At 41.9% G+C, this 21351-nt stretch overlaps 1 protein-coding gene across 1 annotated transcript in view; it reads right to left on the reverse strand.

Annotated features, from left to right (window-relative positions):
• MED27 (mediator complex subunit 27) overlaps positions 1–21351 on the reverse strand; it is a 196862-nt gene that overhangs the window by 122106 nt on the left and 53405 nt on the right. Inside the window, exon 3 of the mRNA XM_041724572.1 lies at positions 7828–7958. Within this exon, the coding sequence (XP_041580506.1) occupies positions 7828–7958 (131 nt within the window). The remainder of the gene's footprint in view (positions 1–7827; positions 7959–21351) is intronic.

Genomic DNA, 21351 nt, shown 5'->3' on the forward strand with positions numbered 1-21351 from the left:
CTACCCAGTCACTGGATCCCATTTTTCTGTCCCCCGTCAGTGACATACTGACAGACACACTTCCCTTCTCTACCTGCCAATAGCAGGAGCCCATAAGCACACGTGAGAAAGGACACTGCAAGGACTATTTCTGAGGGTGTCTCCTCTGAGCCCCTAAGTGAGAGACTCTGAAGAGCGAGGAGTGCGAGGAGAGCGAGGCGAACAAGGCAACTGCACAGACACATAGGAGGACGGCTCTGCACCACTGGCCTCAAAATGCCTTTTGATTCTATTTCAAGGCAAATGGAAAACAAATGTGAACATCAACAAGAAAGCAGAGGGAGCAAATGAAATGGTGCTTGGGCATTTAAACTTTTATAATGCAATCGGGTAAGGCCTGGACTCTGAGGCCAGCAGGGCAGGCTGGCTCCATGGAGCTTGGGCCACAGGGGGCTTCTCTTCATCACTGTCCAGCTGGCCTGCCATGTTCTCCCCACTTTCCTAGTCACAATTACAAAAGCTTACAAGAGCCAGACACACTCATTTCCATCAGCCTTTTAACCTTCATATGGAAAACTATAAGTAAGACACTGAAAATAACTGTGGACCAAACGGGGAGACAACGAATTATGGGACTGAAGATCCCTGTGCCGGTAACCCCTCCTGTATACATATTCCTGTCCAAGCTCAAGACCCCCGGAGAGATGTGGGTATATTTTTCTGGGATGGGGCCAGGACCTCTCACCGTTCCTGAGGCGGCACCAGGCTTGTAGGGAAAAGGCAAAAGCAGCACTGAGTCAGAGGGCTTCGACACGACTGACGTGAATAAATGAGCTTCTGCCAGGCTGGTTATTGGAAACTGATCTCTTCCTTATTAATATGGTCCCGCAATGGAGACAAAGATTTCTCCATGTTCTAGAATGCAAACAATGTTTTAATCTTTAATTATATTCTCAATTTCAACTCTTCTGGAGAGTTACAGCCACCAAGGCCTGGGATTATTTCTTTATTACACAGCCTCTCAGTGGTATTTAATGAATATTGTTACTTAATACGTGCCGGTAAGGGAAAGAAGGATTTAGTGAGTTCCTACCCAAGTTTTGATGACTTTTCCAAAACTCGGGAAATTCACAACCGCCAAGTTCTCTACCTCCTTTCAGGGATACTCCATACAGGCAGCACACTTGGTCTGCTCACCCGCCCAAGCTCAGGAAGAGTCAGACTGTGGAATGAGCATCCCTGGAGAAAGGAGTTCAGAACACAATACTGCGCATTTCTAAAGCTCATGGCAATGAACCAGTGTGCTCCTCGCTTGTGGTTTACTAACTGTTGGTCCGCTCAGAGGCAAACTAAACTCCAGTAAGAAGAGATGCCAAATATTCTTGCTCAGGGCTCCCATCTTCGTCTATGTTGAAGAATTTAATATCAACATATTAACCAAATTCTGCCCTCAACAAAATATCAAGATCCTCATGAAGCGAACCAAAGTGGAAGTAATCAGGAAGAAAATCAGATCCCTGAAAGGAATCACATCCATAGTCATGACTCAAACATCTATATCAAGATTTTCGTAATGGCACAAGCAACTACAGAAACCCAGAGCTTCATTATCTGTGTGGCTGAGGGAAAAAAACATGTTAAAAAAAAAAAGTCTTGAAAATCAGCAACAGAAAAGATAATGACATAATGGCCAAGAAGCTACAGGAAGAGGCTCTGGGTTTACTGCACTTCACCCTGGCAAACATTCACCTTGCTCAGTTTAAACATCAATGACCACGAGAAGCTCCCACCCTCATTCATCACTATTGCCAAGGACAGATTTATGCCACTGCTCTGCTCTCCGTGATTCCTGTCAGTTTCACATTAAGCAAAAGACAACACGAGCCTCTGCCTTTCAAGAACAGGAGCAGCATTTACCACACACCCTGGAAAGAATTCAATCATGTGTATAAGCACCGTGTGTAATTTCAAGTTGATGATATTTCTGGGAATTAGTGTACTAAGTGGGGGCAGAAAATGAGCCTCTATCCGATAAATTCCCATAGCCAAATTAGAGGCCCTACCAAAGGCAATCTGTTGTTCAAACACTTGCACCCCTAGGTGTACATGCTGTGTCATTATCCCTGCTATCTCCTGAATTGGTGGCATTTCTTTCCAGCAACACTTATCCCTGCATGCTGTTTTTGTGTTGCTTTTGTTACTCAAACCTGAGGCAGGTCATCTAAGACCAGGGGTATGAAGACTCCCTGTGCTCTCAAAGGTAGGAGTTAATACTGAAACAGATGCAACATGTTGAGGAGATGGTACTGGAAGATGCCAATGAACAGGAAGGAACACCAATCAGCAATAAAATGGAATGAACCACTGACACAACATAAATGAATCATCAAAACATCACTTTGAGCAAAAGAAAACATGTTCCACATGACTCCATTTATGTGGAGTTCTAGAAAAGGTAAGACTAGGTTATAGGTATAGAAATTAGGACAGTGGTGGCCTGATGGAGAAATTGGAGAGAAGTATTTGGTCAACTCTTTCCAGGAGTTCCACTGGCAAGAGGAGAGAGGAGGTGGGAGCTGGAAGATGTGGATTATAAGCCAGGTATTCCCATAGGAGGCGGGTTTGGGTAAGCGGGTTTGCATACTCCCGTGAATAAACCAGGAGACAGGGAAATCCTGATGGTGTGGGACAGAAAGGAGAGAAGTTGATAAAGGGCTTGGAGTAGCTGAGAGCATGGACCTAGTGGGCAAGAGGAAGGGCTGTCCCTGGCTGGGAGCATGGACGCAGTGCCTCCCAAGTGACTAGAGGAAAGGTACCCTATGAAAAGTGCCCTTAATTTAGCAGGCTGGACCTTTTCACGAAGGATAATGTGACACAAAAGAAACCGCTGGTCTACACAACTTCTAGGGAACTGGGTAATACTTTAAAAAAATAACCTTTGCGTAGAACAATTTCTCCCCTCGAATCTAAGTGAGATCGATCATCTTGATGTGCAAAATAAGAACATGTAACTATTCTCTTGCCTCCCTGTCACTGAGAGCCAGCACTTCATCAGGCCACCACCAGGTGTGCCAGGCCATTCGGCTTGCAGATGTGGATTAAAACCTGTATCCCATGTTACCACAAAAGCGCACTGAGCAATGTGTCATGAAGTTGAGACCACTAAGAGAGCACAAGTAAACATGGCCACATCTGACATCTATTAAATACACAGATACCTCAAGATGCAACTTATAGATCAACCAAGTAAGACAGCCACTCTCAGCTGATCTTAATCTTACAAGGGTCAAAAGCCTGATAACATTTACACAGGAAGAAGGGACACAACTCCTTTCTGAAAATGACAGGGCCCTTTCTGCAATGGACTCAACGTGAACATTCGGGCATCACAGAAGTGAGGTCACTTCGTCAGTGCCCTCTGAATGCTAAAGCGTGATAAAAGATCTTTCATCATGAACATCTTTGTCTCCTTACAAGCTTCTTTGGAGGAGAAAGATATGAATCATTAATCCCATGAATCACTAATCCTATGGGAACTCAAGGGAAAATCAGAATCTTCAAAGACCACTACTGTTAAAGCCAACTGCATTTTGAAAACAAACACACTGTACAAATCTCCTGCATTCTTGCCATGCCTGTGGTCTCAGCACACTTAGGCAGAGCCAGTGGTTTTGTTGCAATTGTCTTACTGCCATCCAAATGCTGACACAAGGCAATACAGAAACCCATCTGTCACTGTATCAACAGGGTGAGTATGGAGCCTAGCCCTGGTCCTCCACTGGAGAAACTCTTTCCTTAGAATCCTATAAGCCTATGTAAGAAAGCATCGAGCTCTCTTACTAAAGTAAAGCCTCCATTCTTCACCTGGCAGTGACAAATTCAGGGTAAGTTTGGGTAGGCCTCCCTAAGTGGAGGGTCCCTCTCAGCACCCTGCCCATGGGCCTTCTCCAGCACTTCGGGATCATGCCATTAGGACTTGGCACACATTACTAGGATTCTCTGCTACTTGTTTGTTCCTCTGTTTCTGCTCAGAGCTTCCAGAAAGTCAAAATTCTATCTTATTCATCTCCAAATCCCCAGTACAGTGCACAGAACCAAACACTTGTTGGCCCTGAGTAAATATTTGCTGAATAACTAAGTACATGGGGCTTATGGTTTCAGCCATTCTTCCCTCTATGTGATGACTCTCCTCATCGGCAAGAGTGGTGGCTTCAAAATAACAGCCACTAATTCTCTGACAATCCTTCCTTCAAAAGGGAAAGCCTCGTCCCCTCCCCTGGAGCATCAGTCAGACTTAGTGACTCACTTCTCACCAACAGGATGGGGTGGAACAGATGCTCCGTCCCTGGAGGCTAATGTCATAAAACGGATGAGCTCTGCCTGGCTCTCACTCTCTTAGATGGCTTGTCTGGGAGAAGTCCCCACCAGGTCATGAGGGTACTTCAAGCCTCCTGTGGGGCTTGCCTGCCTGCCTGCCTGCCTGCCATGTGAACGAGCCGCCCTGGACAAGACCTTCAAACCTCAGTCCAACCTTCAGATGATGCATTTCTGGCTGATACCTGATTGCAATTTTATGAGAGAATGAGCCAAAACCACCCAGCCAAGCTACTCTCAGATTCCTGATCCATGGAAAACGTAAGAAATTATGTTTACTGTTGTAAACCACCATGTTTTAGGGCGATCTGTTAACGCAGCACAAGATGACTAATGCAGCATTCCTAGAGGGTTTGGGTGTTGTTTTATAAGGGATTTCCTTAATGACAAAGTTAGTTTATGGTCATGTCATGCCTATAATAAAAATTTTGTAATTAGCAGTGTTCTACAGAACACAACTATAACAGAGCTGATTAATATGCAAATTTAAACGTTCCATAGATAAAATCACACTACCTTCAAGTCTAAAAACTACACTCAATAAATGTTGAGATGTGATACATTACAATACAGTCCTTTTTGGAGGTTCCTTCTTGTTTTTAAACATTATATACGCAGAGAGGGTAGAGAATAATATCCACCAAAACCTTAGCAATAACTTTCTCAGTGTGACAGTATTACTATGTTTTCCTTTTTTGTCATCTTTGGTTTGTTCATGGTCTGCAAAAAGTATATATTACTAGTGACCTATATTTTAATTGAAAATTTTTTTTATGATTCAGAGTTTAGCAGCTATGTCTTAGTGGTATTTCTATTCCTGCCTCTAACAAAGTAAGTAGCACGTAGTAGGTGCTCCATAAAAGTGCCCTGAATGCCCTTTAGCTATATAGATCCTGCCTACTGGACAGGTCTCTGAAGGGATCCAGGGCAGCTTGAGCCCTAAAGTCTCAATGATGTGAAAAGGCAGCAGTCAATTTTCACAGGAAACAGCCTAAGTATAGGAAATCATTCCGATGTTGTATTCTTAGGACATGGTAACCACTTTTCTCTTTGAAACTAAGTATTTTGAGTGATTTATTATAAATTTATAATGACAGTTGTGAACACCTCCCTTTTTTTGGCACAAGAACAGAGTCTGTTGATTGCCTCGGTGCTTAAAATAGTTTCTAAGTGTCCTCATAATAGCATGTCACCTGTAAACAGGTTTCAAGCCAATGCAAATGAACAAATGGCGAACAGATGGACTAAGAGCTTTTTGTCAAGAGAGAGCTAGTAACAAACACTTTTTGGCTCCAGTCTTATGGGACCATTAGAAAGTCTTTCACTTTTCGCCAAACATCTTACCTCAGTAGACAATACACGCAGGGAAAATGACAAGTTACAAGGCCCATTAGACTTTGGAGAGCTGAAAGTTGGAGATCTGCAGGATCACCAAACCAACATACAAGAAACAACAGACACTGTTCCTTCAGAAGTTTCCTACCAAAGAGTGAAAACTCTCAGCCTTGCATCACTCAAAGTGCTTGAAAAAAGTACACCTGTGCATCCACCAGGCAGAAAATAACTTGTTGAAGGGCAATTGGTTATGTTCATCTTATCCTGGAAGCAAACGTTAATCGTGAAGAAAACCTGAAAAATCAAAGAAATGGTGGTGCAAGTATCCAGCGGCGAGGGGAAAGATCCCCAGAGACACCCCTTGGGACTTCCCAGCTCTCTCTCCACTGGCCTCTCTCCACCTAACGTCACCTCCTTGGAGAGGCCTTCTTGAACTACCCAATTTATGCAGTTTCCCCAACCCCATCTCTTACCACCCTATATGTTCCTTTCTAAGCACTAATCATAACCAGAAATTATTATATTAATTTGTTAATTTGTTTAGGGGTGCTTTTTAAGTCTTTTAAATCCCCCAGCAAACAAAAACTTTAGCAAGATGGGACCACATCTGTGTTGCTCATGAGTGTATCCCCACAGCCTAGGACAGTGCCTGGCAGACAGTAGGTACAATATTTGCTAATAAAAGAGAAAATAAATGGGGTTTTGCATAAAGGCAAACAATTGAGTCTCACCTGGAAACACTCCTCTGGACTGGAATTTTTAAAAAGTATAGCTAATCCTTGAACAACAGAGTTTGGAGGTGCACGGGTCCACTTATACATGACTTTTTTTTTTCAGTACAGTACTGTAAATGTATTTTCTCTTCCTTATAATTTTCCTAATAACATTTTCTTTTTTCTAGGCTAATTTACTGTAAGAAAAAGAGTATAAAAACATTTAATATATAAAATATATGTTAAGCAATTATTTTATCTCTAGGCTTCTAGTCACTATTAGACTATTAGTAGTTAAGTTTGGAGGGCACCAAGAGTTATACATAGATCTTCCATCTGTGCCCGTGACCTCTGCCTTGTTTAAGGTGTGAACTGTAGTTTGTAACTGAGGATGGAACCAAAAGAGGGTACAACAATAGGGCAGGCCAGTCTAGGGAATGTGCTTAACGTCCCAGCCAAGCAGTTTGGGAGTACTGCCTCAATCAGGGGAGCGTGCACACTCACAAAGAAGCTATCAGCAAAGACTGGTGTATTCGCTTTTCTGATTCCACATGGAGTGAGCCTTGGCCTTCATCTACCAGGGCTTCGAGCACAAAATAACCAAACAGATAAATGGATGACTCACTTGTGGCATATTCAAAAGAGTATTACACAGCAACAAAACAGAATAAACAACGTGGATGAATATAACAGACATTATGCTGAATGAAAAAGAGCTGATAACAAAAGATTACATATTGTGTGATTCCATTTATATGAAGTTAAAGAACAAGTAAAATTAATCATTCAAAGAAAGTGGAACACTGCTAAACCTGGGTCGGGAGGCAGCATGTACAGACTGGGAACATGGGGAGAAGCCCTCATGAGATTCTGGAAGCAGTGGCCACATGTTCTAATCTGGATGGAGCTATGTGGTGGTGTGCACACGTGAAAACAATCACCAAGCTGTAACATTTCTGAACCTTACAGTATTTCTTATCTCTTCTACTAGGAAAAAAGAGGGCTCATAGTTTCTGAGTTTAAAAGAGTAAGTGAGCCTAGCACGACTCTAATCCCTGCTCCCCGGATTCTCTAGGTGGCCTATCAAAATGGGCTCCTCCACTGTCTCATCGGTTAAATAAGGACAATTGTACTTATGCTCTGCCAACTTCGGGAATGTGACAAGGAAATAAAGAAAATGCTATGGTATCTTTAAATCCTGGGTGGAAAAGTCACAAACAAAATATGTCAATTATGAACCACATCATAACTACTTCACTTAAGATCTATGCAAAATATGTTACCTGCGTGCTGGGTTTCTAATCTTAGCAGGTACCTTTTCAAAAGAAAGAACAATTTCACAAAAAAATAACTTTCCATTAGCCAAAAATAAGCACCAAGGAGAATTTGCCCAGGACAAAATAACTGTTTCAAACCCATTACTCACTGAGGTGGTAAGACAAGAGTCGTGGGCTGAGCCTTTGGTCTACGTTTAGCAGATACTCCCATCTGGTTAGCAGAACGTTTCAAGGACTGTTGATTCAAAAGGCCAGACGCCAAACCTGCATGGTACTGCAACTGCACAGAGAAACAAAACAAAAGGGGAAGAAAAATACCATTTAGTAAACACAGGCCAAGGGATACAAAACTATCAATACTTGATATATCTTACCCCCTTAGAACATTTTAAATCACTGCAAATGCAGCAGCTAACATTTTGCTTTAAGGAATGTATTTGTAATAGGAAAAGCAGCGTGGACAAGGTTGTTCATCACAGCATTACATAATGATGAACCAGGGACAACCTAATGCCCAACAATAACTGGGAACTTGGTTAAGATGTGGAAAGAAATTTATGACATCATTTTGTTGAATAAAAAACAAACCAGGTTACATTATAAATGGAGAGACACTTAAAAAGACAGTCTCTAAAATGTTAACAGTAATAGGGGTGTCTGGGTGGCTTAGTGGGTTAAGTATGTGAATCTTGATTTGGGCTCAGCTGATTTTCAGGGTCATGAGATCAAGGCTCACATTGACTCCACACTCAGCAGGGTATCTGCTTGGGATCCTCTCTCTCTCTCTTTCTCTCCCCCTTACCCCTCCCATTTGTGCTGTCTCTCTCCCTGTCTCTCTAAAATAAATAAAATCTTTAAAAAATTAAAATGTTAACAGTATATTCCTAAGTAGCAGAACTTAAGTAATTTTTACTTCCTTATTTTTCACTACTTTTTTTTTTTTTTTTTTAGATTTTATTTACTTATTCATGAAAGACACAGAGAGAGAAAGGCAGAGACGTAGGCAGAGAGAGAAGCAGGCTCCAAGCAGGGAGCCCATGTGGGACTCGATCCTGAGACCGCGGATCATGCCCTGAGCCAGGGGCAGGTGCCCAACTGCTGAGCCACCCAGGCGTGCCATATTTTTCATTACTTTCATTAGTATTAGTTCTGGGAACTCTTGCTTATAATAAAAACCACATAACTGGGTAGTCTACTGCATTAACTTGGAGCATAAAATGGTCTATCATAAACATATGAAACACACTGTGTTGAGAGCCTCAACATTTGGAACCACTGGGCCATTGTCTTCAGTGCTGAAGATACAAGTATCTATCTTAAGAATAAGCTCCTAAAAAAAAAAAAAAAGAATAAGCTCCTGAGTATATCTTACAACAAAGCATACAAATGGATATAGGCTCGCTGAAGAGAACTGGATGGAAAAGTTCATTATACTCTATACATACGTAGCTGGAACAATACAGTTCAGGGAAGGATCAAAATACTCTCAAGTGAGCTCTAGGCCTGCATCCTTTGCTTTGTTCTAGACAAACTGCCGAGCTTCGAAGTTACTCAGGACACATCATTTTACTTCTCTAGACCTCCATTTCGCTATTGGAAAGAGAAGTAACACTGCCTAATTCTAAATCCAACAGGACTTAACATTAAAAAAAAATGCACCTCATTTGAGTTACAATTTACATAAAATCAAAGGCACACATTTTAAGTGTATAATTTGATGACTTATGATAACTGTGAAACTGCCACCCCAATCAAGGTACAGATAATGTCCATCACTGCTGAAAGTCCCCTTGTGTCCCACTGCAGTCAGCCTCCCCCCATAACTGCTACCATTCAGGATCTTTTGTTTTATTTTTATTTTTTATTTTTTATTTATTTATTTTTTGGATCTTTTGTTTTAAAATATAACTCATCTTTCTCACTTTGCCAAGTGAAGCTTATATCCGATCTGACATCTGACAATGACTGCTATCTTCCTTTTTTAATCCCATACTTTTGTATTTTAGATCTTAAGAGTTGTCATCAATTTCTCAATAGTAAAATTATCCTTGAAAGGTATCCCAATTTTGAACAGATGTAAATAAAACATTCAAATATGAAAATGCCAAGCTAAGAATCTGGATTGAGACAATTTATAACATCCAATATGTTTCTCCTTCCCTTCTCAAATTAGGCAAGGTCCTTCAAACATTTATTTAGAATTAACTAAACATACAAATAGTAATTCACTCTGAAGCTCTGAATCAATTTCTTTTCAAAATGCTCTTCCAAGGCATAGATTTCCTTTGCAGAGTCAGCTACATTACAGTTCATGGTAATGAAACTGGTGACCACCATATCAAAGGGACTGGGCCATGCACGCAAAGAGTAATAATGTTTTGAAAAAATAAATGGCTTCACTTTAAAGCCAGGGGCCTGCATACAAATAGAAAGTGCAAGAAAACAGAACCAACTGAAATGATCTACTTCTTGAAAGTGGCCATAAAAATGAAGATCTCCAGTGACCCAGTAAGACCGAAATGTCTGTGTTTGGAGCATCCATATTGCTTTTTAACAGGCTCTTGATTTACTTGGTCGATTTGCTGTGGGAGCCTTATGGCTGCACAATACAAGACAAAGATGTATCACATTCATAATAAAAATGGACCTCTTCTCAGGGTGGAAAGGGGGGGCATAATTTGGCTTTAAACAACTCATCTTAGACCAATGAATTTTGCTCAAATTTGTTTTTCTCCTACAGATTTCTTAAATGGGAAATCAATGTAAGCAAGGGACAGTACAAGTTTGAAAGACAATGTTTCAAAATGTCAGCGACTTGGGTTTCGATCTTCCCCACCAGAATTTGCAATGAGTGCAATATGCATGGGGCTTTGTGGAATTAAAGGGAAAGACAGCTTGGCAGGGGTCCCCTCCTGGCTCAAGGAATCGTCTCTCCTTTTGGCTCTCCTTCTTCTTTGTATCTTATTAGGGTCCATGCAAGCTCAGCCATTCTGGCCCTGCTGACTCTTTGAGTGCAAGAGTCCTGCTAACTATGCAGAGTGGCAGGGTGATTTTGCGTACCTGGCATCATTTTGATCATTTGCTCAAACAAAAAACCCCAAAGAGCAGAAATGCGTGCGAGGGGCTGTCTATTAAAGGGTTCCGTTAAAACTTCTACCATCTTGGGCAGTCTCAACATACACTGCACCTCTAAGAGTACACGGAGAGGGAAGGACTCCTCTCTCCCAAAAAACAATATCTGCCCTCCAAAACTGACTCATAGTGATTAAGCGACATTGGTTGATCATATATACGTATCCCAGTTTCCAGGAACACAGCTCCGACTGTCAAGATCTATAAGGGGCCCATTAAATATTTACCGAACCATCTTTATAATGGGAGAAAAGGTCAAAGTTAATAAAACTGACAGGCAGATCCTGTCCAACTGGATTTATACATTATTTAAGCACCAAATACTCGATTCCATGAAACACAGTTTAGATCTGAAAAGACTCTTGGAAAACGTTCACTCAGCCAATGGTTCTAAAACAGCAGAAGGGAGTTCAGAGCGAATCCACAAATTAACATTAAGAACATATCACTCCCGAAATGCTGCCATAAGTTTTCAATTACAGGTTCTGTAATATTTTCTATAAAAATGTATTTCAATAAACATACTTTGCTCCAAATGTCTGTGGCATGGAAACAACTCTATTTCAAAAAGCAACTTACCAAAGTTCTAATGCGATTTTTCTACCCGAGATCATTTCTCCACTAACTAGCAAGACTAAAGCGAAAGACAGCAAAAAAGAAAACAATCTATTCTTTTAACTTGTGCATCACACACCTGTTGGGAATGGGAATGTTGGTGTGGCAAGCATGTTATTTACCGGTAAACTATCACTTGGTGCTAATAGCTATTTCAATGTTGTTTGGATTTGGAGGGCATTTCTCTCAGCTGCAATTTTGCTATTACTGTCAACTTCCTATTTTCTATAATTGATCTAGGACTTTTCGGTCAGTTCTCAACCTGAAGCCTTGTCTAATCAATTACACCTACTAATTACCTCTATAATGGGGAAAATTTCAGCAACTCATAACCAGTTAGGGAAAACACCTATTAGGAAAGCTTAGATATACTGCATGTTTTCTTTAAAGTAACACTGTCTTGGGGCACCTGGGTGGCTCTGTCAGTTAAGCGTCTGCCCTGGGATCAGGTCATGATCCTGGGGGTCCTGGGATAGCGCCCCACAATGTCGGGGCTCACTGCTCAGTGGGGAGCCTGTTTCTCCCTCTGCCCCCCCCCCATGCTTGCTTACTCTCAAATAAATGAAATAAAATCTTTCCAAAAAAAATTTAAAAAGTAACACTGTTTTAGTAATATTAAACATGCAAAAGTGCCAAGGGTTACCATGTAAGGTCCTTGTAAACTCTCCTGTGTAGGCTGACAGCCTCTGTAACCAGCATCCTCTTTGAAGATGTGCTACCAGACTCTGCTACTAACAAGAACCATGTGATCTTACACATCTCACTTCCCTCTCTACAAAGCTGCATTACACCTTCTCCTCTAGCTCTGAAGTTTCATTCCTCTAGGTTTCTAAAGGAGTTACATGGGTATCTGGTTTTCATCATAAAATGGTAAAAATGATGTCCCCACAATTTCATGCAATAAGCTCTACAACCCTTTTCACCTGGATAGCAATTTCTTTACAGAAAACTTCTGAGGCCTAGATTCAATTAGCTTTAATATGTTTCAAATTACAAATAAAAACACATACTGGAAGGAAATATGATTAAGACAAATTATAAAAAACAGGATTCAAATGCAAAGTTTCTGCCTTATGTCTTGGGTTCAGAGAATTAGATGAGCTACGATGTCCTTTGGTCAGCTCTCCACTTGACTTACTGTTTTCCACATTGTTCTGAATGTTTCTCTCTGCTCCAAAACAGATAGAGGCTATGTTTTGCAATGGACAGAAGTTTGAGGAGCAAATAGAAAGAAAATCATCATACCTATCATATTCATATACTAATTAATCCCGTGGCATTCAATTAGGTCTAGTACTTAAAAGCTGAAACGTATGCTACAACCTCCCTAGGGTCCATGGCACAGCATCTATTCATTCCCAACATTATCCTACCCATGCCATATGGTCTGAATCCTACTTTAAGAAAACCTGACATTCAAAATTCTCAAAATTTATAAGCCAGGTCAACCAAGGTTTGATTCTCCCCACTGTAGAAATCATGATTTCCTTTTCAAAAATCCACCAAAGGTTTCTTTTGGGGGAAGGGAGGGTGTTTAAAAAAAAAAAAAAAAAGTTCTCCTAACCTTAAAGCATAGTTTGCTTTATTTTTAAAAATCACTTTACATATAATTACATGTGAATTTTTAAGAACACTAGCAAGATACACCAGTACTTCCAGTAACTAAAGCCTTCGGGTGAGGAGTGAGACAGAACTAAGTTAAACAAATACTGGCTGGCTTAGACAAGGGGCTGTGGGAGGGGAAGAAGAGATCAAGAGGCTGTGGAGCCCCACCATCTCCTCCCCCAGTACCTCCAGGCCAGTTTCTCTTCTCGGAACACAGAGCTCCTGCCCATCACTGGAACTTGGCAGCCAGGAAAGGCAGCTTTGTGTTATTTCTTGGTCCAGGAATGAAGCTAAGCTGGCCACCGGGGGAGACATTTCTTAAGGGTGCAGACCTTGTTATTGATTACTCTGTATTCGCAACAGTATCCAGGATAGTGTACTGCATACAGGAGAAGCTAATGAATTTGTCAACTGCTAAGTGGACTGGCAGGTAAGTGGAACTGCTATGGGCTGACCTGGCCTGTCACTGGAGCCAACATAAAGAACAGAATGGCCTCACCAGAAAGTGCTCTTAAGGCTGGCCACTTACAGAAGCAAATACACTGCTTTGTAGGGGCTCACTGTCATGGCAGAACCACAAGGTCCTCCTTCCTCTTATTCTAACTGCCAAAAATGGTGGGTATGTCTAAACCTGTATTCAGGTTTGAGTTCAGGAAAAGGTATCTATAGGGACTACACTCGGATGACTTCAAATCAGAGATTTCTAATGTCAGAGAAGGGCCTTGGAGACACCAACCTCCACCACCCCCTCCCTTTTTTATAGGAGAGGAGACTGGGGCCTTACAGAAGTCATTGGCCCAAAGCCACACATACCCTGAGGGGGAGGGAAGCCATTCAGGATCCCCCCCCCCTTGTCCCAGGGGCTGGGGGTGGGGTGGGGTGGTTAAGTGTGCTGCATCTTTCTACCTGGAGGACCTGACATTTGTTACCTCTGCTGCAGCAAGACAGCACAGAGACTCTTCCCAGACAGGGAACTGAGCCTGTGTTCAGGGAGCACAATGTTAGCTAGCATCACTGGCATCTGCTGCCTTATTTGCTTCCTTCACTTGGACCTCTTTTAGGCACTGAGATGTCACATGTTCTTCCGTTCTGATTCCAGTCATGTCTCAAGTGGAGAGTTTGAGGAAAGTTCTAAATTCTAACATTTTAAGGCTTTAATATCATTCATGGCTAAAAACTGTGGAGAAAAGAAATAAAGAAATCATAGAAACCTCAATATTGTCCAAAAATCTAAATTCTAGACTCAGCAATTACACATTTAACCTTGCTGGCATTTCTGCTATTTATTGTTCTATGATGGGGCAACTGTGCTACCACCTAATCTTTTTAATAAATTCTCTTACTGTCCTGTCCGGGTGAGTGCACATGTATAATCTGTTTTTACTTAGGGGTTCTCTTTGAGAATGTGGGTGATACATCATAACTACAATAAAGGACATTGGCCATGTTGTGTCACCTCCCCTGCAGATCCCTGACCAAAACAGCGCTAGTTGGTATGAGTGTGTTGAAAATCCTTCTCAGATACAACGGAACACTCCAGAGCTCACAGCACTGATCTCAGGACAATATGACACATGGATCAAGTCACACCCCATACAGGTGGGATATGCAGATGTGGCAGGGTGGAGTCGGGGTGGGAGTCAATATGAGACTCTCATGCAATCCCTATTTCTTCTAAACCATTAAACTAGAACCAATATTTGTGCAAAACCAGGAACATTACATTGCCACTTTGAGTTGCAAGACCTTTGCCCCTCATTATTGAAATATATTTTGTTTCCAGCTAATGAGAAAAAAAAACATGTATTACGATAAAGCTCTGATTCCTCTTTTGAACATAACCCTAAGGAGAGAAACAAGCAAGCCTGGCTGTTATTAGCCATGCCAAGGAAAATTGCTACAGAAAAATACCATAAATCTAATTGTTTTGCTTAGGGTTTTTATCTAAATATTAGATAATGGTATTAGCTTCTTTCTTCCTTTTATCTCCTAACGCTTCTTTCAAATAGCCAATGTAAAAAAAAAAAAAAAAAAAAAAGAAAAAGAAAGAAAGAAAAACAACCTTAGATTTGAGCCTTTATGGGTAAATGATGTTTTTACTTGGTCAAAACAGCATCAATAAACCATAAGAAGGAAGCTTCCAATTTATTTGCCTATTTGTTCTCTACTAGGAAGCTGGGTTTCAGGCCTTTCAATTACTAGGACAGCAGGACCTGAGTTAGGGCTGTGCTTCTGCCCACCTGTGGCACCATCTACATGCTAAATGCCATTTGGGTTTCTTTTCTCCTGCACATGAACCCTCAATTGTCCAAACTTCAGAAACTGTCAAAGAAACAGAGAAGGACGGGTAGCAGCCTTTTACTTTCTTAAATCTCTATAATGTTTAGTGTCGCTTAGAATGGTGCTCATCCCAGAACTCGCACCTTTATTCACAGGCCTTTCTCCACAACTGCTCCTATTTACACTACAGCTGTATGCATATTATCATACTTCAGAGATGCCAATCAGCTGGAAGAGATATCACTCACCCATCTGAGCAGATTCACTAACAAGCAAACTGTGAATGTGGCTAAAAATGGAGGGCCTGCAGCAAGAGAACTATCAGTAAAGGAAGAGAATAAAAAGACAAAAGAAAGCAATGAAGGAAAAAGGACAGATGAGGGTATACCCGAATCCATGTCTCCCTGTCTCTGTTACTCACCTCGTACCTCAGACCAGGCCCTCGTCCTGTCTGCCCCATGCATTCCTAGAGAGCAATGCACAGAGTCATAAGGAAGATCATGCTGGAGGCACACCTGACCACTGAAGATGCAGGCAGGAAACACAGAATCAAGGCAAATGTGACAATGTGTCACGAGAGAATCCTAATGGATCATAAAAGCATAGTAACAATGCCCTCCAAAGAAGGACAACATGGTGTCATCTTGTTCACCTGTGCTCCTGCTAGAGGAAAAATTCCACAGCGGATGGGTCATCATGTCCTTGTCTCCAACTAAGCTTGAACCAGCCCAGAGCAATTACCCCTTTACACACTATATACTCAACAAAAACAGACTTGTGTGCTTGACTCTCTCTGTTATGACTAAGGACAGAAGTAGAGAGAAGAATGACACATCCCCGAATTATCTATATTGCTTCCACCAGAAATGCTGAATACTAGTCTCTAAATGCATACATAAGGCTTAGAACGAAAGTCTAAAAAAAGAGACTAGGATTATAACTAAGGCCCCTTCTAACATTGAAATTCTATGATGTTATAAATACCTCTCTTAAGAAAATGCAGTTCTGAACTTGACTTCCTCATGTAAAAATCAATGCTGGTGAAATTTAAATTACTTATGAAGTGCAAACATTTCCCTAGTCACCAAAAGTCTCCAACTGAGGCAGTTACTGAGGGGGTGGGCAAAAGGTTCCCTGTGGTGTCCAATGCCTGGTATTAGTTGAAACCCCGTGCAAGGCTAGGGGCCTAATGGGCACAAAACATTTACAGACATACCAAAATGCCTTGTTATTCTTCCCAAAACATTCATAGGGGAGGCACGGGGGAAGAACTGAATATTCTCACATAACACATATATAGCCCTAGGTATTTCTCTTCCTTGTTCCCTTCCAAAAAGGGGGAGGGGGGTTCCCAAAAGAGAAATGAATAAAATAAAAACCACTGTAGATCACAAATCTAGACACTGAATGCTAAGTATTCATTATCTGCCCAGTTATCACTGCATAGATTTCATTCAAGAAACCAGTGAAGATGATTTTTTTTAAATGACCAATCCAATAAATATAAAATTATTAGATTATCATCAACTTCTGGGCAGTAAAAATTATTTCTATGTGCCTTCCAGTCCATTCAGGTTTAGCTGGAGCTTAACTCTACTATCTGCCAATGTCAGTACATGCCCATTTCTGCTCCCAGCACCATTTTCCTTACTGTCCCAGGTAGCCCCCCATCAGCTTCCTCTGCTTCCTTCCTTCAACTGTCAACTGGGGAGGGATGGGTCAGACTTCCCTCCACCCCTGACTGACCTACTTAGGGCATGAAACAAGAAGAAGCAGGGAAGAGAGAAAGGTAATGTGGAGAAAACTCGGAAGGAGAAGAGGAAGTAGAGAGTAGTTCTAAGATCCAGAACTACCATGTCGGACTCAGTGAAAAGAGCAGGAGTGGAAGTAGTAGAGGAACAGTTGTAGGAATGAGATAAGATACATGCAAAAGCCTTAAGCACAGTGCCCAGCAAATAGGGCTGTTCTTGTGATGACCAGATGTGACTACACCCAGAAATTCTACTCCTCCAACAATGTCAGAATGACTGAGTTTTCACAAAATGGATTAGAATCATCATCTTTTAATCAAATACTGCCACTCTAAACATGTCAGATAATAAACTAGTGTTACGGAAAAAAGGGAAAAACGCACTCTAGAGGCTGTTCCGAATGAGCAGCTGTATAGAGAAGGAAACCCAACTCAATTCTTGTACAATCGAGGTGAACCCATGACATTGATGGTGCCTCTTGGCTGACTCTGAATGAAACTCTCAATACAATCCAAGACCATATGAGGCCTGTGGAAACATTGTAAGCACTCTAAATAAAAAGCAATTCAGAAGATTACTTGAGTAACTCCTTCTAATATACTCTGGAAGTTGTTCTTTTTAATCTACACACAACCCAAATGCCCACAAAGGTGGTACAACATTGATGCATTCAACAATCAAGTTATAGAACACTTTTTTTTTTTTAAGATTTTATTTATTTATTCATGAGAGACACACAGAGAGAGAGAGAGAGAGGCAGAGACACAGGCAGCGAGAAAAGCAGGCTCCATGCAGGAAGCCCGATGTGGGACTCAATCCTGGGACTCCAGGGTCATGCCCTGGGCCGAAGGCAGATGCTCAACTGCTGAGCCAGCCAGGCGTCCCTATAGAGCACTTCTGACTCAACCCACAAATTACTCAGCACTGGAAGATCAAAGTCTTTTCTCCAGATTCCCAGGACCTGTTCCCTTCTTTATAGGACTGTTAAAGGTTTTTCATTGGTTTAAGTTCTGGCTGGAACTGTCTACAAGTACTTGAAAGTGTGAGTAGTATCAGAAAAAGCAAAGCAGATGTCAGCCTAAGTGGCAGGATTTTCCTATGATAAATATAAGGCTATGATTTTTTTGTTTGGAATTTAAAAAAAACATAAATCATACCTACAAAGAATGGACATGTTTTTGGTTTAAAATGAACAACAGGGGATCCCTGGGTGGCGCAGGGATCCCTGGGTGGCGCAGCGGTTTAGCGCCTGCCTTTGGCCCAGGGCGCGATCCTGGAGACCCGGGATCGAATCCCACGTCGGGCTCCCGGTGCATGGAGCCTGCTTCTCCCTCTGCCTATGTCTCTGCCTCTCTCTCTCTCTGTGACTATCAAAAATAAATAAAAATTAAAAAATAAAAATAAAAAAAAATAAAATGAACAACAGGCCAGAGTGAATTTTCTACTGATCAATGTGACTGAGGCATGATTTCTACTATTGTTAATCTAACAAAGAATGTAGATATGTAGTCAACTGTCTGGATATAAATCACACCCCTGCACTTAAGTGTGTGGCTGGAGGTGAGTTATTCAACTTTCTGGAGGCTCTGTTCTTTCTCTTGTATGCTACTTGATTACTCTAGAAGCAATCTGGGGTTTCACTGAGCAAAACCACACTCAGGGTCTTAAAGTTAGTGAGAGTTAAGTATATGAAAGTGCTGAGCAAAATGACTGGCACAAAATATACATTCAATAAAGGTTAATTGTGAGTATTATTAACAGGCTGAGGTTTCTGGGCCATTAACAAGTAGACTGAGTATCAAGGGTAATTGAACCAGTGACTGGAAGGCCTTGTTTCTGACAAAAAACAACAACAACAACAACAACAACAACAACAACACCTTAACCTTAGAGGAGACAGACCAGTGAAAAACAGGCCTATTTCTGGGTGGATCTGGGAAAGGTGATTGTATAAGGATGGCTGGACCATAAAGCTGGAACTCCTGCTCTGATGTGCAACATACTCCCATGATTTTTGAAGCCCTACTCAAACTCTCCAAATTCTGCTATGAAGAACAAAGCAAGCAACCAAAATGGGGATCAGGAGCACCCAGCTGGGAATGTCCATGAAGGAATATTAACAACACATCTATCACCAATCATATCCAGAAGAAGATCTCAGATGTGGGAAGGAGCCTTCTTTGGGACCAGGGGTAGGAAAAGAAGAACAGGAAACTGATGCGACATCCAGTGTTTTGTTTTCATCCACGATACGCAAATAAATAGGCTGTCTTTCCCTAAGTGCCTGGGCATGCAGCTGAGAAGAGTTGAAGCTTGTTCGAGCCAGTCTAGAAGACTTTCTGAAACACCTTTTATAGGACTTTTATTTTTATTATTTTTTAAAGATTTTATTTATTTATTCATGAGAGACACACAGAGAGAGAAAGAGAGGCAGAGGCAGAGGCAGAGGGAGAAGCAGGCTTCAATGCAGGGAGCCCGATGTGGGACTCAATCCCGGGTCTCCAGGATCACGCCCTGGGCTGAAGGCAGCGCTAAACTGCTGAGACATCCGGGCTGCCCATTTTACAGGGCTTTTATATCACTGTACATTATAGTATTTTTGTTCGTATATCTATCTTCACTCTTTTTCTGAACTGTAAGCCTCAAGAGAGCCGGAACTGTCTCATGATTTTATAAGCCCCACAGGCCTGGCTCAGGTGCCTACACAGGTGTTCAGTAAGTACCTTTCGAGCACGAGAAGGCCTGTAGGATGCAGAGGGTAGTGCTGGACATGGATAGATATACAAAGAAATGTTCTCTGCTTCTATAAGGTCAAGATCTGCCTAGAATGTAAGCTCTACAGGAGTAGATGAGAGGTCTACAGAGCCCCCAGTCTTCATTGCCATATCCTCAGTGTTTGGAGCAGTGCTTGGAATAATAATAATAATAATAATAATAGCCAGGGGATCCCTGGGTGGCTCAGTGGTTTGGCGCCCACCTTGAGCCCAGGGCCCGATCCTGGGGTCCCAGGATCGAGTCCCGCATCGGGCTCCCAGCATGGAGCTTGCTTCTCCCTCTGCCTGTGTCTTTGCCTCTCTCTCTCTCTCTCTCTCACTCTCATAAATAAATAAATAAATTAATAATAATAATAATAATAATAATAGCCAATGTGTATATAGAACTCACTGTGAGCTGTTATTCTAATTCATCTAATTCACTTCATCTATAAATGACCCTATGAGGTAAGTACCATTCTCTCTATTTTACAAAGGAGGAAACTGAAGCACAGATTTTAAGTGGCTTGCCCAAGATCACACAAGCTCCAAGAGGCAGGGTCAGGATCAGAATCTAGAGAGACTGGTCCAGGGTCCCTGCTCAGGGTCCCTACTACTACCCCATTCGGCCTCTCCAGAATTTTCTGTGTTCTCAGTAAATATTTTTTAAACAAATAAATACATATATAGCATGCAAAGAGATCAGAACTAAATGTCACAGTGTGGTAGGAATTCGGGTTCTGAATCCTGCACAAGGTTCTCACACAGAGAGGAAGATGATGGGGTGTTCTTGCCTGCTCCTTTCTCACACAGAGAGGAAGATGATGGGATGTTCCTGCCACCTCAGCCTTTTCTGGCTGCAACGGGCAGACCTGCTCAGTTCATAAAGGTTTGCTGTGTGGCTCCATGGGAGGCAGAAGAAACCAGAGATGTGTCCAAAGCAGCAAAAGTTCTGACAGTTCCCCAGCCCCTCTTCCCCTGCAGCCCAGGCCTACTGAGCCCTTGGCCACTTGCTGCCACCCCCAACTCTACTGCAGATCACCACTCCACTCACCCTTGCTCGTGTCCACGCCTCAGCCTGCTGCTGTGTGAATGTGCGAGTGTGCAAATGCGTGTACTCAGTGCCTCCTGGGGTCTCACACAGGAGAAAGAGAAGACAGGACAGTCTTCTGTCTGGCAGAAGAATCTGCCGGTTCAGAGCATCATTTTTCCCCACAATATCAAAAATGTATAGGAAGTTCTTAAAGTCAAAAGCTTTCTCCCCAACGTAAGCACCAAAACTCCTGTGACAGCAAAAATTGACAGGAACTGATGTGAGTCTATTTAAATCTTAATTTATCTCACTTAGTGTGAATAGTCTAACATTTTGCTCTACAATAGCTGATTACAGGGTGCTGCCCCAGACCCTGCTGGAGAAATTAATGTAATATGTGGTATACAAACCATTCTGCCTTTCAGTAACCCAAAATATTCTAAAATCCAATATACATTCAGATCCCAAGAGCTCTGGAACAGGAGCTATGAACCCGTGCCACAC

Source organism: Vulpes lagopus, chromosome 12 (genome assembly GCF_018345385.1).
Source record: "Vulpes lagopus strain Blue_001 chromosome 12, ASM1834538v1, whole genome shotgun sequence".
NCBI classification, from domain to species: Eukaryota; Metazoa; Chordata; class Mammalia; order Carnivora; family Canidae; genus Vulpes; species Vulpes lagopus.